Source organism: Chionomys nivalis, chromosome 16 (assembly GCF_950005125.1).
Source record: "Chionomys nivalis chromosome 16, mChiNiv1.1, whole genome shotgun sequence".
Taxonomy (NCBI): Eukaryota; Metazoa; Chordata; class Mammalia; order Rodentia; family Cricetidae; genus Chionomys; species Chionomys nivalis.
The window spans coordinates 26,346,490-26,371,359 of NC_080101.1; the positions used below are offsets into that span (position 1 = coordinate 26,346,490).

Consider the following 24,870-nt stretch of genomic DNA (forward strand, 5'->3'; position numbering starts at 1 on the left):
AAAAATGAAAATAAAGTAAATATGCCTTCAGACAGACAAACAAACTTATCCTGGAAGAGCTGCACTAAAATCAATAAAAAGAATTCTTTATGCAAAGGTCAGAAGCTGAAATGATGGTAGCCAAATACACATTCACCCTTTCTGTTGTCCTTGATTCCCGCACTTCGTGTATTTGGGGATGGGAATATACACACAGGTGTAAATAGGGATGGGGATACACACACAGGTGTAAATAGGGATGCGGATACACACAGGTGTAGATGGGATACACACACAGGTGTGAATAGGAATGGGGATACACGCAAACAGGTATAAATAGAGATGGGATACACACAGGTGTGAAAAGGGATGGGGATACACACAGCTGTGAATAGGGATGGGGATACACACAGGTGTGAATAGGGATGGGGACACACACATGGGTGTGAATAGGGATGGGGACACACAGGTGTGAATATGGATGGGGATATATACACAGGTGTGAATAGGGGTGCGGATACACACAGAGGTGTAAATAGGGATGGGATACACACAGGTGTGAATAGGGATGGGGATACACACAGGTGTGAATAGGGATGAGGATACACGCACAGAGGTGTAAATAGGGTTGGGGATACACACAAGTGTGATTAGGGATGGGGATACAGACAGTGTAAATTGGGATGCGGACACACACATAGATGTAAATAGGGGTAGGGATACACACACAGGTGTAAATAGGGATGGGGATACACACACAGGTGTAAATAGGGATGAGGATACACACACAGGTGTAAATGGGGATGGGGATACACACACAGGTGTAAATGGGGATGGGGATACACACACAGGTGTAAATGGGGATACACACACATACATAGATATGAATGTACCTGTATTCCCAGAACAGGAAAGGTCGTAAAAGGAGGATCTCTAGGGTTTTTGGCCAGCCCACCTAAGCAAACCAGCAAGCTCCAGGTTATGTAGACCCTGTCTCAAAAGATCAGGTAGAGTGACTGAAGAAAGCACCTGATGTCAACCTCTGGCTTCCAAACAAACATGTGTACACACACAGACACACACACACACACAGTCAGTCTGGAGTACTTAATATTTTTTGATTAGGATGTACTGACAGACATTATTCAACAATAAAAATGAGTTACTAATAAAGACCTCAGGCACATACCCACACAAAGGCAAATATATATACATATAACTAAAAATAAAAGTCAATTGAGAAAATAAAATATTATTAAGTAGACACAGTAGTGTCTAGTTATAATGCCAACATTCAGGAGGCTGAGGCAAGATGGTCTTGAGTTCAAGGCCAGGCTAGGCCACATAGTGGGACCCCACCTTGCCCAATCCCATTTCAGAGCCAAGCATGTTTGTCTTGAAGTATCTGTCCTCCAAAGCTTCTCGGTAGAGGTGGGCTAGTCTCCCCTGACTCTATCAGGAGTAAAAAACACTCTGAGTTCTTGAGAACAACTAGAAAGCAAAACATCTCTAACAGAGAATCCTATTGTCTATCCCACGATATAAAAGCCCTACAGTGACAACAGCTTAGCCCTGAAGTGAGAGCTCAATAGAGAGTTCCAGTCCACTGCCTCGGTTTCCCCAGTTGTGTCTCCAGGACGACTGTCTGACCTGATGTTATCTCTCTGCTCCTATGTGTCCCTTTGCTCACCATGGAGACATTGCTGCGCTCAGGATTCTCAATGGACTCGGACCTGAACTGGCTGCTCCTAAGCTTCCCCGGTTGGTTTCTGATGTTGCCTTTAGTGTGCTCTCCGAGCCGGGTTATTCCAGTTGTCTCCGCTGGCTGTGCTGAGCACTGGCTTTGATCGTCTTCTGCTGTTCCTCTCGATATGCTGGTCACTATTTATCCTTTTGCTTGTCACACACTTAATATTTAACTCCCTCATTCAAAAGTCTCCATAGTGTCCAGAACAGATAACAAGTGATTAGAGAAACACAATTAAAATCAATATAAAAATGGTATCTCACTGTGATTTTCTGTTTAATAAGTCAATAAAGATCTAGGTCAGCCTGAGCTAGAGTGAGAGGTGCCTCAAAACTCTCTCCTCAGAATCCCCAAGTGAAGACGGGTAGTGGTGGTGCACGCCTATAATCCCAGTATTCAGGAGCAAAGGCAGTTCTTGAGTTCAATGCCAGCCTGGTCTACAGAGCAAGCTCCAGGACAGCCAGGGCTACACAGAGAAACCCTGTCTCAAACAAACAAATCAAAAATCCCCAAGTAATATACTACTAAAGTATAAGGGCTTACATTCTACGAATTGCTGCAGTTTGGTAAACATAGCAAAGCTGAGGTTCACTTTCTAGGTGATGCCGTTCCCCAGAGGAAGAAGAGAGAACACTGTTTCATGCCTTCCAAGAACAGAGAAACTGGGCTTCAGAAAACTAAAACTTCTTTCATCAAAACTTACCATCAAGTTAGGAAACTCATAGACAAAAAAAAAAAAGCTAAATAAACAAAAAATAGAATGAGGTGCTGGCAAGACAGCTCAGCAGCTTCCAGTGCTATTGCTCTTGCGGACAACCTGAGGTGGATTCCCAGCACGCACATCAGGCAGATGACACCCACCTGTAACTCCAGCTCCGGGGAAATCCAGCGCCTCTGGCCTCCAAGGGCACCTGCATTCACACGCACAAACCCACAAACATATGCGCACACTGAAAATAAACTTTAAAGCATCATTTAGAATGAGAAAAGCATTTGTCTATCACATGCTATCAAACTCATGTATGCCACCTATGACTGTTGATACCAAACTTACGTGAATAATCTGTAAAGGGCGCCTATGATTCACACAAAACCCCAGCTGAAACCAGGCAAAGGATCTGAGTAGCTGTTTCGTTTTTATATAGATGAATAAGTGCCTGAAAAGATGTTCAACTTCTTTCATCATTAGGTAAGTACATGGTAAGACACACTTACTAAGACGGTTAAAATAATAAACATTAGGTGTTGCAGTGTGGAAAATTCAGGACCCTCGTACGTCACTGCTGGGAATGTAACATGGTGTCTAGTGTCTTTGAAAAGTTTGGTGATGCCTCAAGATGATGGCAGTCAGCGTTTCACTGCTAGGTATACACACAAGAGCACTGAAAGCCACATTCACACAAACTTACACACAAATGTTCACACTAAGATTTAAAGGTGTAAATATCCAAATGCCTTTTATCAGCTGATAAGATGAATATGCACTATATTCATGCCATGGAGAGTTAAGTAGCTATAAATTAGAAGTCCTAATACAGGAATCATGATAAATCTTGAAAACATTAGGGAAATTAGATCCCAAAGGCAACATATGCGATTCCACTTTGTCCTAGTTAGCTTTGTTTTTGTAAAAACAGGTTTATTTATGTGTGTGCATATGTGTATGTGTGGGTGCCTGCTGCGAGGCCACTTGGAGGTGGAGTTACAGAGGTCTGCGAGCTGGCTGATGTGGATGCTGGGATTTGAACCCCAGTCCTGATTAAGTGCTCTTAACCACTGAGCCATCTCTTTAGTTCTATTTTGTCCTAGATAGCTTTGCCAACCTGACACAGCCTAGAATCATCTAGTCTCAACTGAGCGACTGCCTAGATTGGAATGGTCTGTGGACATTTCTGTGCGGGATTGCCTTAATCGTGAATTGAGGGCCCACGGTGGGCACTTTTTCTTGGGCAGGTGGTTCTGAGCCATAGCAGGCTAGCTGGGGCTGAAGAGGTGGTTTAGTGCACTTCACACTGTCCTTTCATAGTTCCTCATGCTGTGGTGACCCCAACCATAAAATTATTTCATTGCTACTTCACAACTGTTATTTTGCTGTTATGAATCATAATGTAAATATCTATGTCTACGTGATCCCAAAGGAGATACGACCCACAGGTTGAAAGCCACTGGTTTAGTTGTTAAGGCACAAGCTGTTCTTTCAGAGGACCCAAGATCAATTCCAGCACCCACACTGGGTGGCTCACAACTGCCCTTAAGCCCACCTCTGAGGAATCCAATACCCTCTGACCTCCAAGAGTTCCTGCGTTAACATCCACAATCCCACACACATAGGTACAACCTGTTTTAATGTTTAAGACAGGTAAATATGGGTCTGCGAAGAGCCAGCAAGCAGTATTTCCCCCACGGTTTCTGCCTTTGAGTCCCTCCCCTCATTTCCCTCAATGATGAATTGTGACCTGGAAGTGTAACCCAAACCAACCCTTTTCTTCCTTAAGTTGCTTTTTGGTCATGGTATTTGTCAGAGCAACCAAGTGTAACTGGTGTAGAACTATATGAATTGTGTGGAATAGTCGATCTGTAAAGATAGAAAGCAGATGTGTGTCCATCAGGGCTATGGGGTGAGGGGATGGAGAGTGAGTCTTTCCAGAGACAGCTTGTCACGATGAAACTCTTACAAAATTAGATGGTGGTGATGGACGCATAAATACCAATGAGCTTTATTTTGCCCCATTTTCATGTGTGCATGTGTGTGTATGCATGTGTATACAGGTGTGGGTGCATTTATGCACGTCCATGCAGAGCCTGAGGTTGGTGCCAGCAATCACCCTTCATCACTCTGCGACCATATTCACTGAGCAAGGTCTCTCAACCAAATGCAGAGCTGACAGCTTGCTCTGGGGATCCCACCTCCACCTTCAGAGGCCAGAATTCCAGGCGGGCATATGCAAGGGTTCTAGAAATCCTACCTATGGTTCCCATACTTGGATGGCACATGCTTTTACCACAGAACCACTCCAGCCCTTATTTAATAAAAAAAAAATTACACTTATTACATGGAAGAGAAGAGGGGGAAGGGAAGCATGCAAGAGAAACCAGAGGACAGTTTTCTCCACCACATTGGGGGAGGTGGGCAGGTGTGGCAGCAAACACCTTTACCTGCTGAGTCATTTCACTGTCCCAAAAGGTGGAAGCTGTAAGATGTAACGTATATGTCAAGAAGGCTGTCACTAACAGTGTAAAACCCTGCAGCAGTTGGTTTTCCTTACCCAGGCCGCTCTCTCTGTTCCTCAGGCCTTCCTTACTCTCGGCTAAATCTCCAACCCATCTATTTGCTCTTAATAGCTGACGTCACTTCCTTTTCCCTTTACAATCTCTGCTCAGCACCACCTGAAAGGCTTTGCTTTTGCACACATTCTGTCAAGAACACCGCACTTCCCACTCTGTCTGTGTATCCCTGTTGGTCTGTCAAGAATAAATGCTGTTTTTTCCAAGACATCATTTCTACCTTCGATCATGTGTCAATACTGAAAACATCTGACCCTCACGGCAGATTCTGAACTCCCTGATTTGCTAGGCAGCACCAGCTTCAGCTCCAGAAGCACAGGCCTGGAAGCCCTCAGTGAATGTTTATTGAATAAATGAATGACAAAACACTCCCTCACTACTGACCAGAAACAGTGCTATTTTTCCTCCAACTAGTTTAATTGGTAAAATCCATACAAATGTAACTTGAGTTCTGGCCTTTAGAGACCAATAAAATGAAATAAAAATACAAATTTGGGGCCAATGTGGAGTCTTAGGGAGATTACCATAAAGTAACATTTCATGGGGCCTGCAGTTTGGATACTTATCATTGTTGACTGGACATACTTACTGAAGTCAATACGCTTTTATACCACATATTAAATGTGTTGTTTAACTCTGGTAACCACAGCTGTGACTTAGTTAATGATCTCAATAAATCCTACTTAAATCAGAGACAGGAAAAAATTATGCAAATGAATTCTTATCTGTTTTTCTGCCCAAGGCATATTTGATAACAGATAAAACACACTCCAAATAGTCTCTACTTAACAGTCAGCAAGCCATTTGAGGTTTTATTCCAATCGAAATCAGATACAAAGAGAAGCCTGGTATATTCACAAATGGTTTTAGTGCAGAAAGAAACTGTACATCAGAGTGAGTCACAGGAAGAGCTGGCATCCCTATGGAAGTGAACAGAGAACAATCAAGTTACAAAAACACCAAGTCGCACGATTTAGAAAGAGTAATAAAGAATGACAGAAGGGTTGGCTGCCTCAAATTTAGCCATAAAATAACATTTTTTGTTGAAAAGGCAAAAAGGTCTTGGTCTTGAAGACAGCTATTTAGAAACGAGCTCGCAGTTCCAACCAGTCATAGGGTCTTCTCGTGCACAACATGCCATCCTCGCTCATCCAGGCAGGATGAAAGGCATCCATTATTTACATCCTGCAGCTAGACAGGATATCTTCCACCAATCTCTTGTAAACCCAAGCATCACCCTTAAGTCGATGCCTCCTGATGCCCACCACGTCCGGTTTCTGGAGATGGCACACTTCTAATTCAAACTGCATTGTCACTTTGCCAAAATCAGACTGCGTTTGACACTTCAGGGTGTAACTGAAAAACATTAAGACAGCAGGTAGTCAGCGAGCCATAGTGTTCTGGATAATGCAAGAGGTTTCTAGACTTCTAAGAGCTGGCGGGAAGTGAGCCATTACTCCACTCGAAGCAATGAATTCTCCATACAGTTTCCAACTGGCCTAGCTGTGCTGTCGGGATGAGGTGTGACCGTGTTTTCTCAGATGAGCGATGATCCGAAGAGTAAGGTGTGAAAACTTGACCAGCATTCTCCCTCAACCACAGAAAAGTCCTTCTTAAATAGTACAGAGCATGCATACCTGGAAAACCTGGCATGTTTTTATATGGCCTTTTTCAACAGGAATGTGAGGTCGTTTCCACAATATTCCCAACAAAGGAAAACAAGGGAGATTTAGAACATTCTTACCTCTGAAAATTGTGACTTTTACTTAAATAAAGCTGAAGCAACCCTCTAGAAAGAGATCTGCCTCATCCAGGTGGTGGAGGCACGTGCCTTTAATTCCAGCACTCAGGAGGCAGAGGCAGGCAGATCTCTGAGTTCAAGGCCAGCCTAGCCTATAGAGTTAGTTCCAGGACAGGTTCCAAAGCTACAGAGAAACCCTGTCTTAAAAGGGGGAAAAAAAATCTGCCTTGAAGACTTTTCTTATACAAGTTTAGAAACTATGACTGCTAGCTATAACACTTTCCAGTAAAAATAAGAGCAGGAAAACAGTGTACCACTATGCTGGACGCATAGGGCTTATGTAGCCAAAGCTGCCAGGTTCCCTTCCCTGGCAACACAAAATAGAGCTTTGACTATGAAAGTGGCATGGACTGAATTCATATAAACATAAAATTAATTACTTTACATTTTAGAGCTATGTCTTACCGATCTTCAATAAATAAGAACACAAACACTCGGGTTTCTTTTAAATTTAAGTTCTCTAAATATTTAAGCATTTATGTACTTATTATAATATTTAGGAACTGTTGCTCAGAAGTATGACGATTTGGGGGACTTTTGAGACAGGGTTTTGCAGTCCTGGGTTCCCAGAACTTGGGAGCTACAGGAGATTCTCTCAAAAATAAACAAACAAAACAAACAACAAACAAAAAAGATAGTATCTTTCCATACAGCCCAGAGGAGCCTGGAACTTTCTATATCCTTTAGGCTAGGCTCAAATTCATAGTCATGCATGTACCACCAGGCAAAACTAAAACTGTTTTTATTATTTATTATGAAACTTAACAAATATTCTTTGTCTTACTCAGTTACAACGAGTTTGAGAAAAGGGTAAAATATCTTAGAAATAAGCAGCCAGAATCAGAAATGTCAAAAGGAACATCCTAGGTACAGGTCTACAGGAAGGGAAAGAATAGTTTAGCTCTGTAGAAGACAAATCCATCCTCCTTGAAGACTAAGAATCATAACAGCGCTGAGAAGCCAAACACTGTTTTTTGCTTCATCACAAGGTAAAAGCAACCAGATAGTAACAGATCAGAGCGGGTTGGACCATTCTAGTTGCTCCGGATGTCAAGTCAAAGCACTGGTTGGATTTCAGCTAATGGTCTGCTGCTGAACCACATGCCAAAGGAGAGACCAGCACAGGCCTGTGAGATTCAGCCAGAGCTTCTGGGACCAGAAAAACAGCACCACACACAAGCAGCACTAAGCAGGAGTTAGACAAACATGTTCTAATGAGGCTGAACAAAAAAATGCAAGAGTTCACACAGGTGACCTATCTACAGAATATATACGGTGATACATTCACAAAGGATTGTCTTTAAAATATTACTCAGGCATGGCCATGGTGGCACAAGCCTGTAATCCCAGTGCAGGAAAATCACAAGTTCAAATCCACCCTGGACTAGTCAATTGCATTCCAGATCACCCGAGATAACCTAGAACTTAGGGTGCAAAGTAGGAGAATTCAAAGTTGAGACCAGCCTGGACTACAGTACAAGGTCCTGTCTCAAAAAAGTAAACAAGGAAACAAACAAACAAAAAAAAATCAAATTCTATATAGATTATCCTGTCTGCATGCTTTCGGTAAATTTAATAAACAGTACACACAGCTGTCTAATAAAGGGATTTTAGGAGCTGGTGTGATAGCATGCTTGTAATCCAGTGCTTGGGAGACTGAAGCCACCAGATCAGAAGGTCCACAGTAAGGCTGTTCCAAATAAATGAATAGGGTTGAAAAGATGGCTCAGTGGTTAGAGCTGCTCTTTCAGAAGACCCCAGTCCAATTCTCAGCATCCACACAGCGGCTTACAATGATATATATATCTCGAGTTCCAGGGGATCTGATGCCCTCTTCTGGCCTCTGCAGGCACCAGGCGTGCATGTGATTCACATATATACATGCAGGCAAAACATCAATACACATAAAATAAAAACTAAAATCAAAATAAATAAGTCATTTAAAAGACATAATTGGTGAAATTCTTAGAAGCAGGAACAATTTGCATGCTCAGAAGAGACCTGGCTACTCCATGAGATTACACCACGGAGCTTCTGACAGCTCACCCAGCAGGGACATTCAGCTGAATTAACTCCTTAACCCACTGAAAACTAACTCCAAAAGATAGTTGGTCAAAAAGAAGCAATCTACAAACTTCCACTTGTCCAATGTGTCTCAGTGATTAAGATTACAACTGGAAAATGCTGTAACAAAGCAGAAAATTAAAGGATCTAGAGGATTGTCCTAAAATAAATGGAAGTCCAGAGTTCCCAATTCTGAGATGAAGCCTAATCTTGAAAGTGGGGACCATGAGTGCTTTCAGCTCAAAAGAAAATCAACTACGAACAGTGGCGCTGGCCCCGCAGCTCTCTGGAGAGGGACGCGGTGGAAGCCGAGGAGTGAACAGCAATGGCGGCAGTGAACGACTCACCCTTTCTGTACGAAGTCCACATGCTTCTTGGGGAGCACAGCCATTATTTCATTCAGGACCTGGTCGGGGTTCAGCAGTTTGGTTGTCGTCACATTATAGTGCAGCTGAGAGAGAAGAGGGGTGGAGTCAACCACGCTGACACAAAAGCCCAATGCTAACTCCTTTTCTAATGGGAACTCTTCAAGAAAATGCTGGAAGAATAGACTACCAAGCCAGCTGCTTTACCACAGCAGTGAGGACTCAGGGGAAGATGTCTTCATCAGAAACTATTATATTATTCCCATTTAAAAAAAAAATGTACCAGGCATGGTGATGCAAGCCTTTAATAATAGCAGGCAGAGACAGGCAGATCTCTTTGAGTTCAAGGCCAGCCTGATCTAAAAAGCAAGTTCCAGGACAGTCAAGAAACACTGTGTCCAAAAAAAAAGTGTGTGTATAGATACAATGTGTGTGGTGAGCACGAGTCAGCCACTGTGTGTGAGGTCCGAGCAGGACTACATGAAGCTGCTTCTCTTCTTCCCCTTTATGTGAGGTCAGGGATTGGGCACCTTTACCCACTGAGCTATCTCATCAGCCTCATGTCAATTTTACATGCTCATTTTCCTTTCTTACCAATTTTTAAGTTGCATTTCAATGTGTGTATGTGTGTGTGTGTGTGTGTGTGTATGTTTGTACGTGTGCATGTATACACACAGTTCTGGCTTTAGAGTCAACGATACAGTAGGAAAGGCGTTGTGGAATCTCTCTCCATGGCCAAGGAAAGCTGCTGAGGTCAGGCATGTCAGGGGTTGTCCCTACATGGAGGTCCAGAGAGGCCACTGTGTGAAGCTGTGCAGGTGAAGCCTGGCTTGTTGTTATAGACCCCAAGATGCTGGAGATGCCAGAGTGGTGGGATGCCTGCCCAGGAGAGCTGCTAACAGGGAGTGTGCTGAAGCTAGCAAGGCTATAAGGAACTGAGTTCTAAGAGCGCTCTGACATCAGACGTGGAGATGCAGAATTTGGAGTTTGCCTTGCTGGTTTTTGGTCTTTGATGTAGAATTTCCTCACTATGTTCCCTTTCCTCCATACAATGAATGGTACATTCTGTGCCACTATATATTGGAAGTATGTGATCTGCTTTTTATTTTGACTTTACATGGGGTAACAGTAAAGAGATTGCATGAGTCTCAGAAGAGGCTTTGAACTTTGGACTTTTAAACAATGTTGAGACTGTGATAGACCATGGAAACTGTGGAATATGGACTAAAGACTTTTTCATTATGACATGGCTACAAGCCTCTGGGGGTCTGAAAAAGAATGGGCCCCCAGAGGCTCTTATATTTGAATGTTTAGTCACCAGGGAGTGGAACTATTTGAAAAGATTATAAGGATTAGGAGGAGGTGTAGCCTTGATAGAGAAGGTGTGTCACTAAAAATAGTCCTTGAGATTTCAAAAGCCCCAGCCAGGCCCAGTAGCTCTCTTTTTCCCTGGGCCTGCAGATCAGGATGTAGCTCACAGCTACTGTTCCAGCATCTGCTTGCTATGTCTGCCGTCATGCTCCTCACCATGATGATAATAGACTAAACCTCTGAAACTGTAAGCCAGCCCCCCAGTTAAACACTTCCTTTTATAGGAGGTGCCTTGGTCATGTGTCTCTTCACAGCAATAAAACAGTGACTGAGACACTGCTAACAGCTTGTTTCTTTTCCTTTCCCCACCAAGTATATTGTCTACACTAATAGATTACACTCTTTAAAAGTGTAACAGGGCTATTGAGCAAGATGCAAACCTCTTAGCCAGACCCTTAACAACCTTCCAGCCCGTCTTCCCAAGCTGCTCAAACTAAGACTTCCAAGATGGCTCAGTGAGTAAAAGTACTTATTCCCAAGGTAGATGAGCTGAACTCAACCCCCAGGACCCACGTGGTAGAAAAGAGACCAGACTCCTATAAGTTGTCCTCTGATCTCCACATGGTATGCATGTGCACACACAATAAACAACTATTTCTAAAAATTTCAATTAATTTCCCATGCATGCAAATATTTCCTAAGAACCTATAAAAGTATCTATGTGTCAGGGACTACTCTTTATTGTACCTGAAACAGGACAACTAAGCTCAAGTCTCCAAACCTGAAGGAAGCTCTTAATTTCTCTTAGCATATATGTATTTCTCATAGATCCCATGCTTCCCTATCTCTATGTTGTCCTGTGATCAATATCTGTGGTTCTGAATTATATGAAATATATGTTCTCTGAAGAGGGTGACTAAATCACCTCTACATTCTTTGAAAAAAATTATTTTTAGGTTTTTATGTGTATGACTGCTTTGCCTGCATGTCTATACACCACATGTGTGTCTAGTGTCTACAGAGGCCACAAGAAGGCAACCTATCTTCTGAAACTGGAATTATGGATGTTTGTGAGCCACCATGTGGGTGCTGGGAACTGAACTCAAGACCTTTACAAGACAACAAACGCTCTTAACCAGTGTGCCTCTCCAGGCCACCTCTGCATTCCTAAAGCCCACCAAATAAGAACATGCATGTATTAACTATTCAAAAATGTATATAAATGAATAGGTAATTTAAAATAGATAATTTTAAAAAAACAGTAAATTTATTAGATACACTTCTCTTTATTTTCTCCTATCCATCTAGTTATCTATCTATCCATCTATCCATCCAGGTTTTTCTTTTTTTATTTTATTTTTGAAGATTTATTTATTCATTATGTATACAGTATTCTGTCTGCATGTATGCCAGCAAGCCAGAAGAGGGCACCAGATCTCATTACAGATGGTTGGGAGCCGCCATGTGGTTGCTGGGTCTAGAACTCAGGACCTCTGGAAGAACAGCCAGTGCTTTTAAGCACTGAGCCATCTCTCCAGCCCCGCATCTAGGTTTTTCAAGACACGGTTTCTCTGTGTAGCCCTGGCTGAGACCAGGCTGATCTCAAACTCAGAGATCCACCTGCCTCTGCCTCCTGAGTGCTGGGACTAAAGGTGTGCACCACCATTGCCCAGCAATATATTTCTTCTTCTTTTTAAAAATCAAAAGGATGAACTGGCAAGATGGCTCAGTAGGTAAAAGCTCCAGACATGCAAACCTGACATCCTGTGTTAATCCCTGGATCCCACACTGGATGAATGAGCAGCAACACACAAACACACACACACACACACACACACACACACGGAGAGAAAGAATGGATCAGTACAACCAGGTGAGGGGGTGGTAGTTGCACATGCCTGTAACCCCATTATTTAGTAGGCCAAGGAAAGAAAATTGCCCTGGTTTAAGAGCAGTCCGGGTTAGAGACCCTGCCAGAGAGTGCTGTTAAAGAGACATCTAGTTAAGAGTCAGCTTCTGAACTTTTAATAGACTCTGGACCACTTACCTTGCGCCTTCTTGGACCATCTTTGGCAGAGCCCCTCTTCTTGCTCCTAGTAAGTGCAGTAAGAACCTTATCCAGTCCTCTCTCAAGGCTTCCAAACACATTGGTTCCTTTCCTTTTGGGGGTATCCTCCACATGTGCCTGGTTGAGATCCACGTCCATTGAGCGGCACCTTAAAAAACGAACGAAGCACTAGTGCCACTGTCTTGCTGCCCTCGCGGCTCCTGCGCCTGTCCCTCTACAAGCTGGCTGCAATAGAGTGACAGAGCCAGAGTACCTCAGTCCTCTCTGGGAGGGGAATAAAGCCATCTCCCACCAAACTACTTACCCTTTCATTTTTGTTTATTTATTTGGGAGATAGCAGTGATTAAACCTAGGTCCTTATTTATACTGGAAAAGCATTCTACAATAAGCTCTATCCACACCCTTCTTTTTACCTTTCATTTTTGTGACAGGTTCTTCATTAAGTTACCCAGGCTGGCCTTGAACTTGCAATCCTTCTACCTCAGTCTCCCAAGTAGCTGGGATTCCAAATCTATGCCAAGGCTCAGCTCTTTCACTTTTTTATTCAACTCAAACATAGAAACATGCGAATATCAGAACAATGAACATTCACATGTCCTCCTAGGGTCAACCACTACTAATATTTGGCCAATGGCTTTCTCTGTGTATACAGACAATACACAGATTCAGTCCCTGTGCACGCCTGCCCAGCCACCTGAAGGTATAATACTTTACTCTGAAACACTTCTGTGTACACCTCCAATGAGTGAGACTATCTTCTTACCCAACCATAATATCAAAGACATTAAAAATAAAAAGATAGTAACTGTAGCATCATCTAATAGTTTATATTGTACTTCTCCAAATAAATCGCGCCTCTGAAAACAACTGAAATGCAATAAAGGCTCACTTATGCCTTGGGGTTTTTCACCTAAGAGAAGTGAGCTGGTTTTCTCTATAAGCCGAATTAGTGTATTTACCATCCTGGGGAGTGCAACTGTTAGTGCACACCTACCCTCTACCAGCAGAGCCGCACAAGCAAGTGAGCCTTGGGGAAGGAAGGCATGGCCATAGGCAGGAGTCTGTCTTCCAGCTTGCGGTGCTTTAACTTAAGGTGCCAGTCCCACAGTTTATCAGTTTCATTACCCCGCTCCAGGAAGGAGCAACAGTGGCAGTGACTGTGCTCAGCCACTGCCTGTCCTCTAGCAACAGCGGTCCAGCTCCAGCATCATCTGTCTCCACTCCATGTCGGGACTTCCTCATGGGTGAAGAGTAGTCCCATGATCTACACTAAAAATTGGGAGTTTGAAAAGCAACACTTACCGCCTCTCAGGGCTAATGACACCCGTTGTTGTGTCTGCCCCTGCGGAATTCCCTGGTGTTCTGACTGGGGTTTCTCTCAGGCACTGGTTTCTAGCTATTAAAAAAAATAACAAACACAAACCATGTGTAGCTGACAACACCTCAATCAATAATACATATACCACTTTCCTCACTGACTCCAAAATATTGGCACCACTTGGCAAGTAAAATTGCTGGCTCTAATTAAGTAAGGAAAATGCTTCCAGATGATCACTGTTAAGAAGGAAATCACCTTGTGCTGTAAAGCATACCTTTACTCTCAGTGCTCAGGAGGTGAGGCAGGATGCTCCACAGCTCAAGGCCAGCCTAAGGTGTATAACACCCTCAAAGAATAAATCATTTTGCCTTACATGTAAAGATTTAAAACAAGACATGAACCTCACTGCAAACTGAAGCATACTGAAAAATGTTAATGCAATTCACAATCCATTTAATTCCTATTAGGTAAAGAAATTCATTCCCTTCTAAGTTTGAAAAAAAAATAGCATGAGTTTTGTTAATGTGACTGTATCTTTATTCCAGAATTTTGTGCTTTACCCTAAACAGGGTAGGCATTGGCAGATCTGGTTACCACTAACTGAGCGGCCTTTTGATTTTATGTCTAAAGGTTCTATCTGGGAAGGCAGCAGAGTGGGAGAACACTTGCCTAGCTCGCCCAAGGCCGTGTTCAATCCCCGGAAAGTACAGACACACAGGTTTGATCCATGTTAGTGGTAACAATGATAATAAACTTTTAAGGGGGGGTTGTTTTGCTTTTAACTAATAAAGTCTATTCTCTTGAGCTTCATAAGAACAACAGTAATTTTAAAAAAAGCTTGTTTTTAAAAAGTCTTTGTCTTTGTATCCTAAGAGAATGTGCTACATATATAGCAGCAGACCTGTGACAGCTACCACTGCCTGGACTACACAGGAGCTGCAATAGGAATTACCATTCATGTCAAAACAAAACACAAGTAAGATGCGCTGGTGGAAGCTCCCAATTACATCGTCACCCTTGCACTCTGTGGAGGCTTTCTGTTTAAAGACAAAGAGCCAATATTCAGTTTTTCACTAATACAGTCTTGCAGGGACAAGATCTGAAATCTTGTACATTTCAAACTACCCACATTTCAAAACCTTTAGAATCAAATTAAAAGCATCAACAATAAAAAAACATAATAAGAAAAGATTATGTTGCCAAAGAGTTTTTGTTGTTCTGTTTGTTTCTTTTTAGTTTCTGTATGAGGTTGGGGAAACCCTGAGTTGGTAAAGCACTGACTACAAAACCCAGTCTGGATTGGACTGGCATGAACTTCTAATCCCAGCACTGGGGAGACAGAGACAGACGGGTCCCTCAAGTCTGCTGGCCAGCTCAGCCTAACTGGCAAGCCTCAGGACCCACTAAGAGCCTGTCTCAGTAGTGCAGGTGGCTCCTCAAGAATGACATGCGCTCTCATTCTCTGTCTGTCTCCACCAGGCAAGGTGGTGCTCATCTACAATCCAACAGGATCGGGAGGTGGAAGTAGGAGGACAGAGAACTCAAGGTCAGGGGGCTGGAGAGATGGCTCAGTGGTTAAAAACATGGCGGCTCACCACTCTGATACTCTCATACAGACATACATGCAGGCAAACACCAATGCAAATAAAATAAAGATAAATTATTTTTTTAAAAAAGGAATTCAAGGCCAGCTGGGCAGTGGTAGTGCACGTCTTTGATCCCAGGCAGAGGCAGGTGGATCTCTGTGAGTTCAAAGCCAGCCAGCCTGGTCTACAGAGCAAGTTCCAGGGCTGCCAGGGCTATACAGAGAAACCCTGTCTCAGGGGGACAAAAAAAAAAAAAAAAAAAAAAAAATTCAAGGTCATTTTCACCTATATCTTCACAATGAGTCTAAGGTTGGCCTGTGCTACATGAGACAGTCTTCAAAAAGCAAAGATAAATAAATTAAAAGACAACACAATTATAGTAAGAGGGGTAACAAAAGAGAGAAAGCTTTGTTGGGGAAAGATGAAATGGCAACCACTTGAGATCCTATAGTTTATTGAGACAAGTGCCACACATAAACACACCTCATCATTCCAAAATGGACTCACGTTTGGAGAAGACTATGAGTTGATGAAATGAAAAACTCCATTAACACAATAATGGAACTCTAGCAAATATTTACACAAAATCTTTCACAATGTCCACGTATAATGATAACCTCTTGAAGTGGCTGTCAACCCTACTAGCAAACTAGAAGCGCAATGGGAGAAGGGGCTTAACAGAAGTTCACACGGTAACCTCAGCGCTGGGTTTCATTAGGATCTCAACACAGCACAAGAGAAGGACATGATTGCTGCAGGGATGATAAATTAGCTGCTGCTGTTATAACCAACACAGACAATAGATCAAGGTCAATAAAATTGCTTCCAGCTCTAGTTTCTGTCTTCGCTCAGCACAGAGTCTGCAGGAAACACGACGGAGCTCTGCTGCATACATGAACTGCTTGTCTTAGGGAGACCTAATCCTAGCAAAGTGGTCTTAACACTGGCACAGCAGAATGTGTTCAGATGAGACAGCAGCCAACCACGTGTCCTGAAAGGCCAGTTTAAATAACTGGTGGAGGAAGCCAACGGAAAGAAGTGTCGTGTGAAGGCTGCGGGGGAGTTACAGACCCCTTGCCTTCTGGACTCTGGCGGTCCTACTGCAGGCAGGTCAGCCAGGTTACCAAGAAAGAACCAGATGGTGAGAAGAGCCCAGCAGAAACTCCAGCCTGAGTCATCCTCAGTGGAGTGAAGAGGCTAAGGCTGTACACACCCTCAGCACTGCACTCCACTCCTGGAGACACAAAAGCTCTACGTTGCTATCTTGTGATGATATGATTCAATCACAGATGGGAGAGAGGGGGTGGAGAGATGGCTGAGCAGCTCAGGGTGCTTGTTGTGTTTCCAGAGAGGACCGGAGTTCAGTTTCCAGCACCTACATCAGGTGGTGACAAATACCTGTAACTCCAGCTCCAGGGGACCCACCACCTTCTTTAAGCCTCCTCAAGTAACATCCTTCTGCCCCCAGCCACACACACAAAGCTTATACACACAGCCATAAATGTAAATTAATACAAGTTACACACTGTCTCCAGTTCCACCAATGCCAGTACATATGACAGCAGCTGACCCGCCCTGGAAGCCAGAGTACAAGGCTGGTTAACTCCAGAAGTCCGTGTGTTCATTACAACAGTAAGAATCACATTTGAACCTTGAGATCTCTGCACAGTTCTCTTAGTAAATACCTTTTGTAGGCGTCGTGTAACGGTTTGGCGAAGTGAGCATTTCTCTCTTATACTGGTTCTTACTAACTGGAGTCCTTGGCTCAGGGCACACAAAGTGCTCTTCATCCTTCACAGCAGACTTGGGAGTGTACACATTCTCTTTGTCCTTTAATTTATTTGCCAATGCTCTGCATACTGCGGGAGTTGGTGACTGAGACGCCTTACCATTTGACTCTGCCCAATGCTTGGTAACCTGGAGGGAAAGGTACTAAATAAAGCAGACGTAGGAAGAAAAGCCAGTTCTTTACTTTATCCTTTAATAAGCAGCAAGTCAACTTGCACCGCTCTTATTAAAATGAAATGCCACCAAAAGGACATTGCGGGACAGCAGGACACTTAACAGTGTCTTCAGGTCTCCTGTGCACAGGCACATCAACATTTTAAAATGAGAGTCTTTTTTTTTTTTTTTTTTGATTTTTCGAGACAGGGTTTCTCTGAAGTTTTTGGTTCCTCTCCTGGAACTAGCTCTTGTAGACCAGGCTGGCCTCGAACTCACAGAGATCCGCCTGCCTCTGCCTCCCAAGTGCTGGGATTAAAGGCGTGCGCCATCACCGCCCGGCTAAAATGAGAGTCTTAACACACTTAGGATTCCAGACAATGCTGAGAAGAACCACACATAGGCTCCAAGTAATGGTTCTTACGCCCACTTTGCATTGGTTTGACTCTAATATACACCAAAATAAGTTTTCTCAGTGATTAGAACAAAAAAATAAAATAAAAAAAAAAGAATAAAAAAGGAAAGAAAGACAACTGACTGAATTAGGAAAGTGACTGCTGTGACTGGAGAGCCTGCACTCTGACCCCGACACCCACGGAAAAGCTGGGCGTGACAGGTGTGTCTGTGGATGCAGACACAGCAGATTTTTAAAGCACAATGGCCAGCCATTCCAGCCAACTGGTAAGCTCAGGACTCAATGAGAGACCTGGTCTCAGAAAATAAAGTGGAGAATAACAGAGGAAGATACCTACACACACATACACACACACACACACACACACATGCACGTTCATGCATACACACATGTACACACATACTTTAATAGAAATGATATGATTACAAACATTTTTTAAAATATTAAAAAATTTTAATTGGATGGTACACACTTTAATCCCAACACTCAAGAGGCAGAGGCAGCAGAACTCTTGAGTTTGAGGCCAGCCTGGTCTACAGAGTGAGTTCCAGAACAGTCAAGGCTACCCAAAGAAATCCTGTCTCCAAAATTTAAAAAAAAGCACAAAGATTTAATTATTTTTATGTTATGAGCATGGGTGTGTGTACGTCCACGCACCACATGTGTGCTGTGTGCATGAGAGAATAGAAGGCAGCACTGGCCCCCTGTTGATGTGGGAGTGTTCTGTTTTGTGTTGATTTCATTGGTTAAATAAAGAAACTGCCTTGGCCCTTTAATAGGACAGAAAATTAGATAGGCGGAGTAAACAGAACAGAATGCTGGGAGAAAGAAGCCAAGTCAGGCAGTCGCCATGATTCTCCCACCTGACACAGACGCAGGTTAAGATCTTTCCTGGTAAGCCACACCTCGTGGGGCTACACAGATTATTAAAAATGGGTTAAAGCGAGATGTGAGAGTTGGCCAATAAGAGGCTGGAACTAATGGGCCAGGCAGTGTTCAAAAGAATACAGTTTCCGTGCAATTATTTTGGGTAAAGCTAGCTGTGCGGGAGCAGCCCATACAACACCCTGTAGCTGGAGTTACAGCCAGTTTTTAGCTGCCATGTGGATACTGGTATTAGAGCCTAGAGCCTCCAGAAAAACAGCCACTGCTTGTAACTGCTGAGCCACCTCTCCAGCCTCCACATCAAAACTATTTTAATCCTTTGAAATTTGTAGCTGAGCTTACAAAAAAGTAAAGAAAACCAAACTGAAAACAGAAAGAGGACGCCAATGTTGAAACTTACTGCCTCTGACAACCTAATCCTAAACAAGCCTGGAAACACGGAGACCTGGGGCCTCTGCAAAACTCTCAAACAGAGCCAGGAGGGGCTATGGTAAAGCGAAAGACAGTGAAACAGAAACACCCCAGAGGAGTCAGTAAGATGTGTCCGGCTTCACCTTGGTCCTCAGAGCAAGTGGACAAAGTGTCCTTTAACAATGTGTGAGAAAATGAAGTTGTCATATTAACTCAGGGCCCAAGTTCCACTGTTTAATTAGACTTAAACTTATGTGGTATAGAAGGCTTCAGTCTACCTTAACCAACACCAGTCCTTAACCTAACACTCAAAGACTTCCAAGAGTTCAAAGAAAAACAAGCACATATATATTTATACTTATATATTTCCAGTCAGTCATGGTGATATTGGTGGTATACCTTTATAATCACAGCCATTCAAGAGACTGAGGGAAGAGAATAACTTGAGTCTAAAGTCTGAGGCTAGTTTGGATAATATAGCAAGATCCTATCAACCAACCAATCAAAATAAACCCAAAAGATAAAAGCAACTTGAGCCAGGTGGTGGTGACACTCGCTTTTAATCCCAGCACTCGAGACGCAGAGGCAGGCAGATCTCTGTGAATTCAGAGGCCAGCCTGTTCTACAGAGCAAGTTCCAGGACAGCCAGGACTACACAGAGAAGAAACCCTGTATCAAAACAAACAAACAAAAGAACAAGTCTACAAAATACTCTGGTAGATTATAAAGAGTATTAGCCCCAGAAATTAAAAAAGGATAAAATTTAAAAACTTGGTATATATAAAATAGCAGACTAAGTAGAAATGAAAATGGAATTCTCAAATGGGAAGATAAGGGTAAGTGAATAATTACCTAGAGCAGAGCATATCACAGCGAGCCTCAAATCTGAACCAAGGTATCTCAAGCAACATTCGTGGCTTCCTGTGTGGTACCTGCTGCGTTCATGGCGCACAGTGCACATGCTGATTGCTCAGCATGGAGGCTACAGTGATACAATACAGGCGAACACAACAAGGAACACCTTAAACTCATGACATGCTAATGTTAGATTAATCTTTGATCTTTTTATACTCATAAACATTTCGCTGTTGCTAAATTTTTCTCAACTCCAACATTCACATCAACACAACCGCATGAGGCTGGGACTCTAGAGAACTATAGTATAAGGGCAACACGGCAATTGACAGAGAATCAACAGAAATAAAATTATTTACAAGAACTAATCAGAAATTCTAGAATTAAGAAGTATAGTGATTTTAATTAGTTGGGCATGGTGGTGTACCCTTTCAATTCAAACCTCAGCAGGCAGAGGAATGAGGGAATCACCATTGTCTGGGAGCTGCACTGCAAGTTCTAGGGGAGCCAGCACTGCACAGTGATAGTGAAGCCCTGTCAAGAAAGGACAGACAGACAGATACAGAGAAAGATGGGGGCTGAGGGGGACAGGATGGACGAAGAGAGATGACTGACTCATCGGAATAATTCAGTGATCTCAGGAGCCATTAGAAAGGGAGGCAGCAAACTGGAAACAGGTGGATCAAATTACTCTGAAGAACAGAAAGGAAAAAGAATAAAGACACAATGGTAATGGAGCAAAAAAAATGGAAAAAATGGTCCTAAAGTCCCACATATAGTGGAAAACTGTGAACCACAAACCAAAAGAGTCCAATAAATTTAAAGGAGGACTAAAACAAAAAGTCAACAGAAGAGGAGAAAATCATCCTTTGCTGCCCTGAATTAAGAGAAAGAATTCATACAAAGGGGCGTGAGCGACTGGGAGAAAGGCAATGGAATTACTGTGTCACAATTTCTGATGGCTCTATGTTGTCAAACACATAGAGCTAAACACTAAAAAGGGTGAACTTCAACTATTTAACTATATACAAATTATACTTCATTTAAAGAGGGGAGGGGCAATGAAGAGTTCCAAAATGGAATCTTGGTTTTCTTTGAAATCACTGACTTCTCTCTCATTACTATTCCAATAATCTCTCATTAATGTCTTCAGTGGCTTAGAGATTCAACAAATTTATAAGCACAGAACTTGATCTCCTGTAGAGTATATGTATTTATAATTAAGATACGCATTCTGCGTTAAGTAGTAATAAAACCACCCACCTGTGGTGTCTGGGGAGCTGATAAATTATCTTCACACAGTTCAGAGTCTTTTAATCCAGTCACATAGCTATCAGCACTTGTGGTCATATCTTCCAGGCTCAGATTCTTTGACTATTCATTTAAAAGGCAAAAGAAGTTAGCAAAAACAACATCACGATCCAAATTTTACAACAGCACATACCAGGCCCAGGGAGGAACCCTGGAAGCAGGAACAAAGAGACAAGCTAGGCATTCTCTGGAATATAATTTATGTAGCTTATCACCACTACACAGCAACAGTCAACAGCTCATTTGCAAACTTACAAATAAAGTCCCAGTGAGCAGAAGCTGGGAAGGACATAACTCCTGACACTGTGCAAGGGCTCGGCAAGTAAAAGTACGTGCCCTGCAGTCCTGGTGACCTGCATCTGGTCCCTAGAACTCACAGAAGTGGAAGAGAACCAAGTAGACACAGTTGTCCCGACCTCCAAACTCACACCCACCTATACATAATCACTATATATACCCACCCCTACACAAACATTATACACATTCTCAATCAAAATGTTTTTATAATTTTTATTTTATGTATACGTGTATTTTGTCTGCAGGTATGTCCATTTACCACATACATGCATGGTGCCTGCAGAGGCTAAGAGGGTATCAGATCCCCTGGAACCGGAGTTACAGACAGTTGTGAGGCACCATGAGGTGCTGGGAATCAAACCTGGCTCTTCTAAAAAAGCAGCCGGTGCTCTTAACCACTGAGTCAGCTCTCCAGTTCCAGAAATAAGTAAATTTTAAAATCACACAGCATAGCTCATCATTTCTGCCCGGAGTAAATAAGCTTTACGGAAGACTGTCCACAAACAGGACATGTGGGGCCTATGCTAACACTACCACCAGAATCCCTTATTTCCCTTCATCCTTGCCCTACACAAACTAAGAGTACACTAAACACAGCCTAGAGACTGAGGTCATGGAGCACTACTCACCATCTCGTTAACCTGAGCAGGCAAGTTTACTTGAATTCTTAAAACCTACATCCCTATACCCAGACTTGAGCTAATGCAGTTCAAGGCCAAATCTTCTCATATCTACATTACTCAAACAGGCAAGCCTTTTGCCTTCTCTGCCTACTGTGAGAGTTCTCCAGGGCTGCCAATTACCATCAATGAGAACTCTCTGCATAGAGTGCCAGGCTGAGAAAAATACTGATGTTAAGTTAGGCCCAGTGGGGAAGTTCAGCGCTGTATAAATGATGGCTGGGATGGCACCACCTACAATAGGCAGTAACTACCACAGCATCTCTGTCTTTCTGTGTGAGCTCCAACATGGAGTAAGAGGACAACTTATCGGAACCAGTTCTCTCCTGCCATGTGGGACCTGGCTCTCAAACTCAGGCGTCAAGTTTGCCAAGTCCTTTACCCACTGAGCCATCTCCAGTCTACCACTGGATACATTTTTCAAAATCGTTTTGCCTCTCTCTTGCTCAAAAGTCAGTTGTTCCCCATGACCTGCTCCACAGTCAACCACTGTAACACAGCATTTCCAAGTTCCTCAGAGTTTAGCTCTTCCCCATCAAACACTGTCACCAGGATACATCAAGCACAATTTGGTACCTGAGCTCTGCTAATTACATTTATTTTACCCCAATCACCTCACTGTGCTCTCTTTTTTTGAGTTTCCATTTTTCTAAATTCAAACTCAACTGCTGATCCAGTCTGGCTCTCCCAATGGTGGCCATTCCTATTTTCCAAAGTCCCCACAAACACCACTTAATCTGGAACCTACTGACTGAGGTGGAGTCCCTGCGTTCCTATGCATGTGGATTTTGCCTCAGCAAGACCACTCCAGAGCAAGTACCACACTCAAAGACATCTGCTCCCCAAACCACTACTGTTGTGACCCCTGAGTCACACTGTACTTATTATCTCACCAGAAGTGCCATCAATTGACTGGTAAATGAGAATTACTTATTGTCTGCACACCCTTAATCCCAGCACTGGGGAGCAGAGGCAGGCGGATCTCTTAAGTTCAAGGCCAGCCTGGTTCACAAGAGCTAGTTCTAGGACAGGCTCCAAAACTACAGAGAAACCCTGTCTCGAAAAACTAAAAGAGAGAGTAAGAAAAAGGCACACATTATCTATCTGTTATTAAAACTGGTTCACTAGTATGACTGTCCATTATTAGGAAAATATTCACTATTTAGTAGACAGAAGATAAAAATAAATTATTTTCTTAGATCTTCCCACTTTGAAACTATAGATCAAAGAAGCCATCCACTGAGACCACGCCAACTCAGATACAAGACAGGAGAATGTCCCAAGTATCTTAACTGAGTAAATTAAAATGTTTAGCTAAAGTAACTATTCTAACTGTAGAGGTAAATAATACCTTTCTGCAATTACCCTGATCAAAAAGCCCATATTTTAATGTCCCAAATGGCCCTAAAGGTTGAAAGGATTTGACCAAATTAACAAGAAAGAGAACGGGTTGACTTACTAAGCATACAGACAAAAGACATGGGATGTTTGCCAGCATATCAACCCTCCAAACTTAGAGCACCAGCCTGGGAGTGAGACTACCTCACTTCACAGATGTCACACGGTGCCCAACCACACTGACACTCTAGTACTGAGCTTGGTCAAGAGATAAAGAAGGGAGAAAAGATAGAAGATACATAAGGTCTAGCAAGATCCTAACATACCCTCAGACCCACAGCTCATGACTGACAGGTAATAAAAAGCAAGCTCTAAAGGAGTTAAAGGAAGCTACAGACGGAAGATTCAACTAGATCAAGAAAGCAGTGGTTTTAACTTATTTAAAAACAGTTTTGAGATCTAAAAGAAAAAAAATGGCCTAATTCAGGTCCATTTGAATTATGTTAAATCTAAAAAGAGGGTCAACTGTGGCTCTTTGAGGATAACAAAGAAACATTTTCTGATTTCTTTTTCCCCATCCTGTGATACTAGGGATCAAACCTAGGGCCTCAGGCACACATGCTAAATGAACACTACCACAGAACAGCTGCTGCCCTAAGGGATGTTTTTCTAATATTGGAGTATTAAACTGCAATCTGAATTAAGTTGAGGAAAGGCTATATTACAAAGTCCACACCCAGATTTAACAAAGTATTCAGAGAGTTGTGGTTGCTCATTTTACAGATAGGGTCTCTGTACCCACAGGCAGGCCTGAATTCATATATGTAGCCCATGCAGGCTACGGACAGCAATTCTTCTGTTTCGGTCTACCAAGAGCACAGGTAAATATTAAGCAATGGGAGGATGGGGAGCAGACGCAGAGAAATAGTTTACAGGGTAAAGGTGCTTGTCCTCAAGCCTGAAGACTGGATTCAATGCCCAGAGAAAATCAATTGTCAAAAGCTATCCTCTAACACCAGCACGCTGTCTGTCTGTCTCTCTGTCACACACACACACACACACACACAAAGAATGTAAAATAAATTTCAACTATGGAAGATAGAATCAAATGGAAACAAATGTGAGCATCTAGGAAGAAGGAGATGTTGCTTGCGTCTCTGTAAACAAAAAAGAATCACAACTTGTTTAAAGCCAGCTCTCATGGAGTGAATTT

General features: G+C 42.7%; 1 protein-coding gene across 1 annotated transcript in view; it reads right to left on the reverse strand.

Moving 5' to 3' along the window:
- Positions 1 to 5,826: 5,826 nt before the first annotated feature.
- The window catches only part of Melk (maternal embryonic leucine zipper kinase), a 66,404-nt gene continuing 47,360 nt past the window's right edge, over positions 5,827 to 24,870 (reverse strand). The window contains exons 13-18 of the mRNA XM_057790645.1: positions 21,295 to 21,405; positions 17,210 to 17,441; positions 13,923 to 14,016; positions 12,600 to 12,768; positions 9,224 to 9,327; positions 5,827 to 6,367 (exon numbers count right to left, since the gene is read on the reverse strand). Coding sequence (XP_057646628.1) covers positions 6,190 to 6,367; positions 9,224 to 9,327; positions 12,600 to 12,768; positions 13,923 to 14,016; positions 17,210 to 17,441; positions 21,295 to 21,405 — 888 coding nt within the window. The 3' untranslated portion in view covers positions 5,827 to 6,189. The remainder of the gene's footprint in view (positions 6,368 to 9,223; positions 9,328 to 12,599; positions 12,769 to 13,922; positions 14,017 to 17,209; positions 17,442 to 21,294; positions 21,406 to 24,870) is intronic.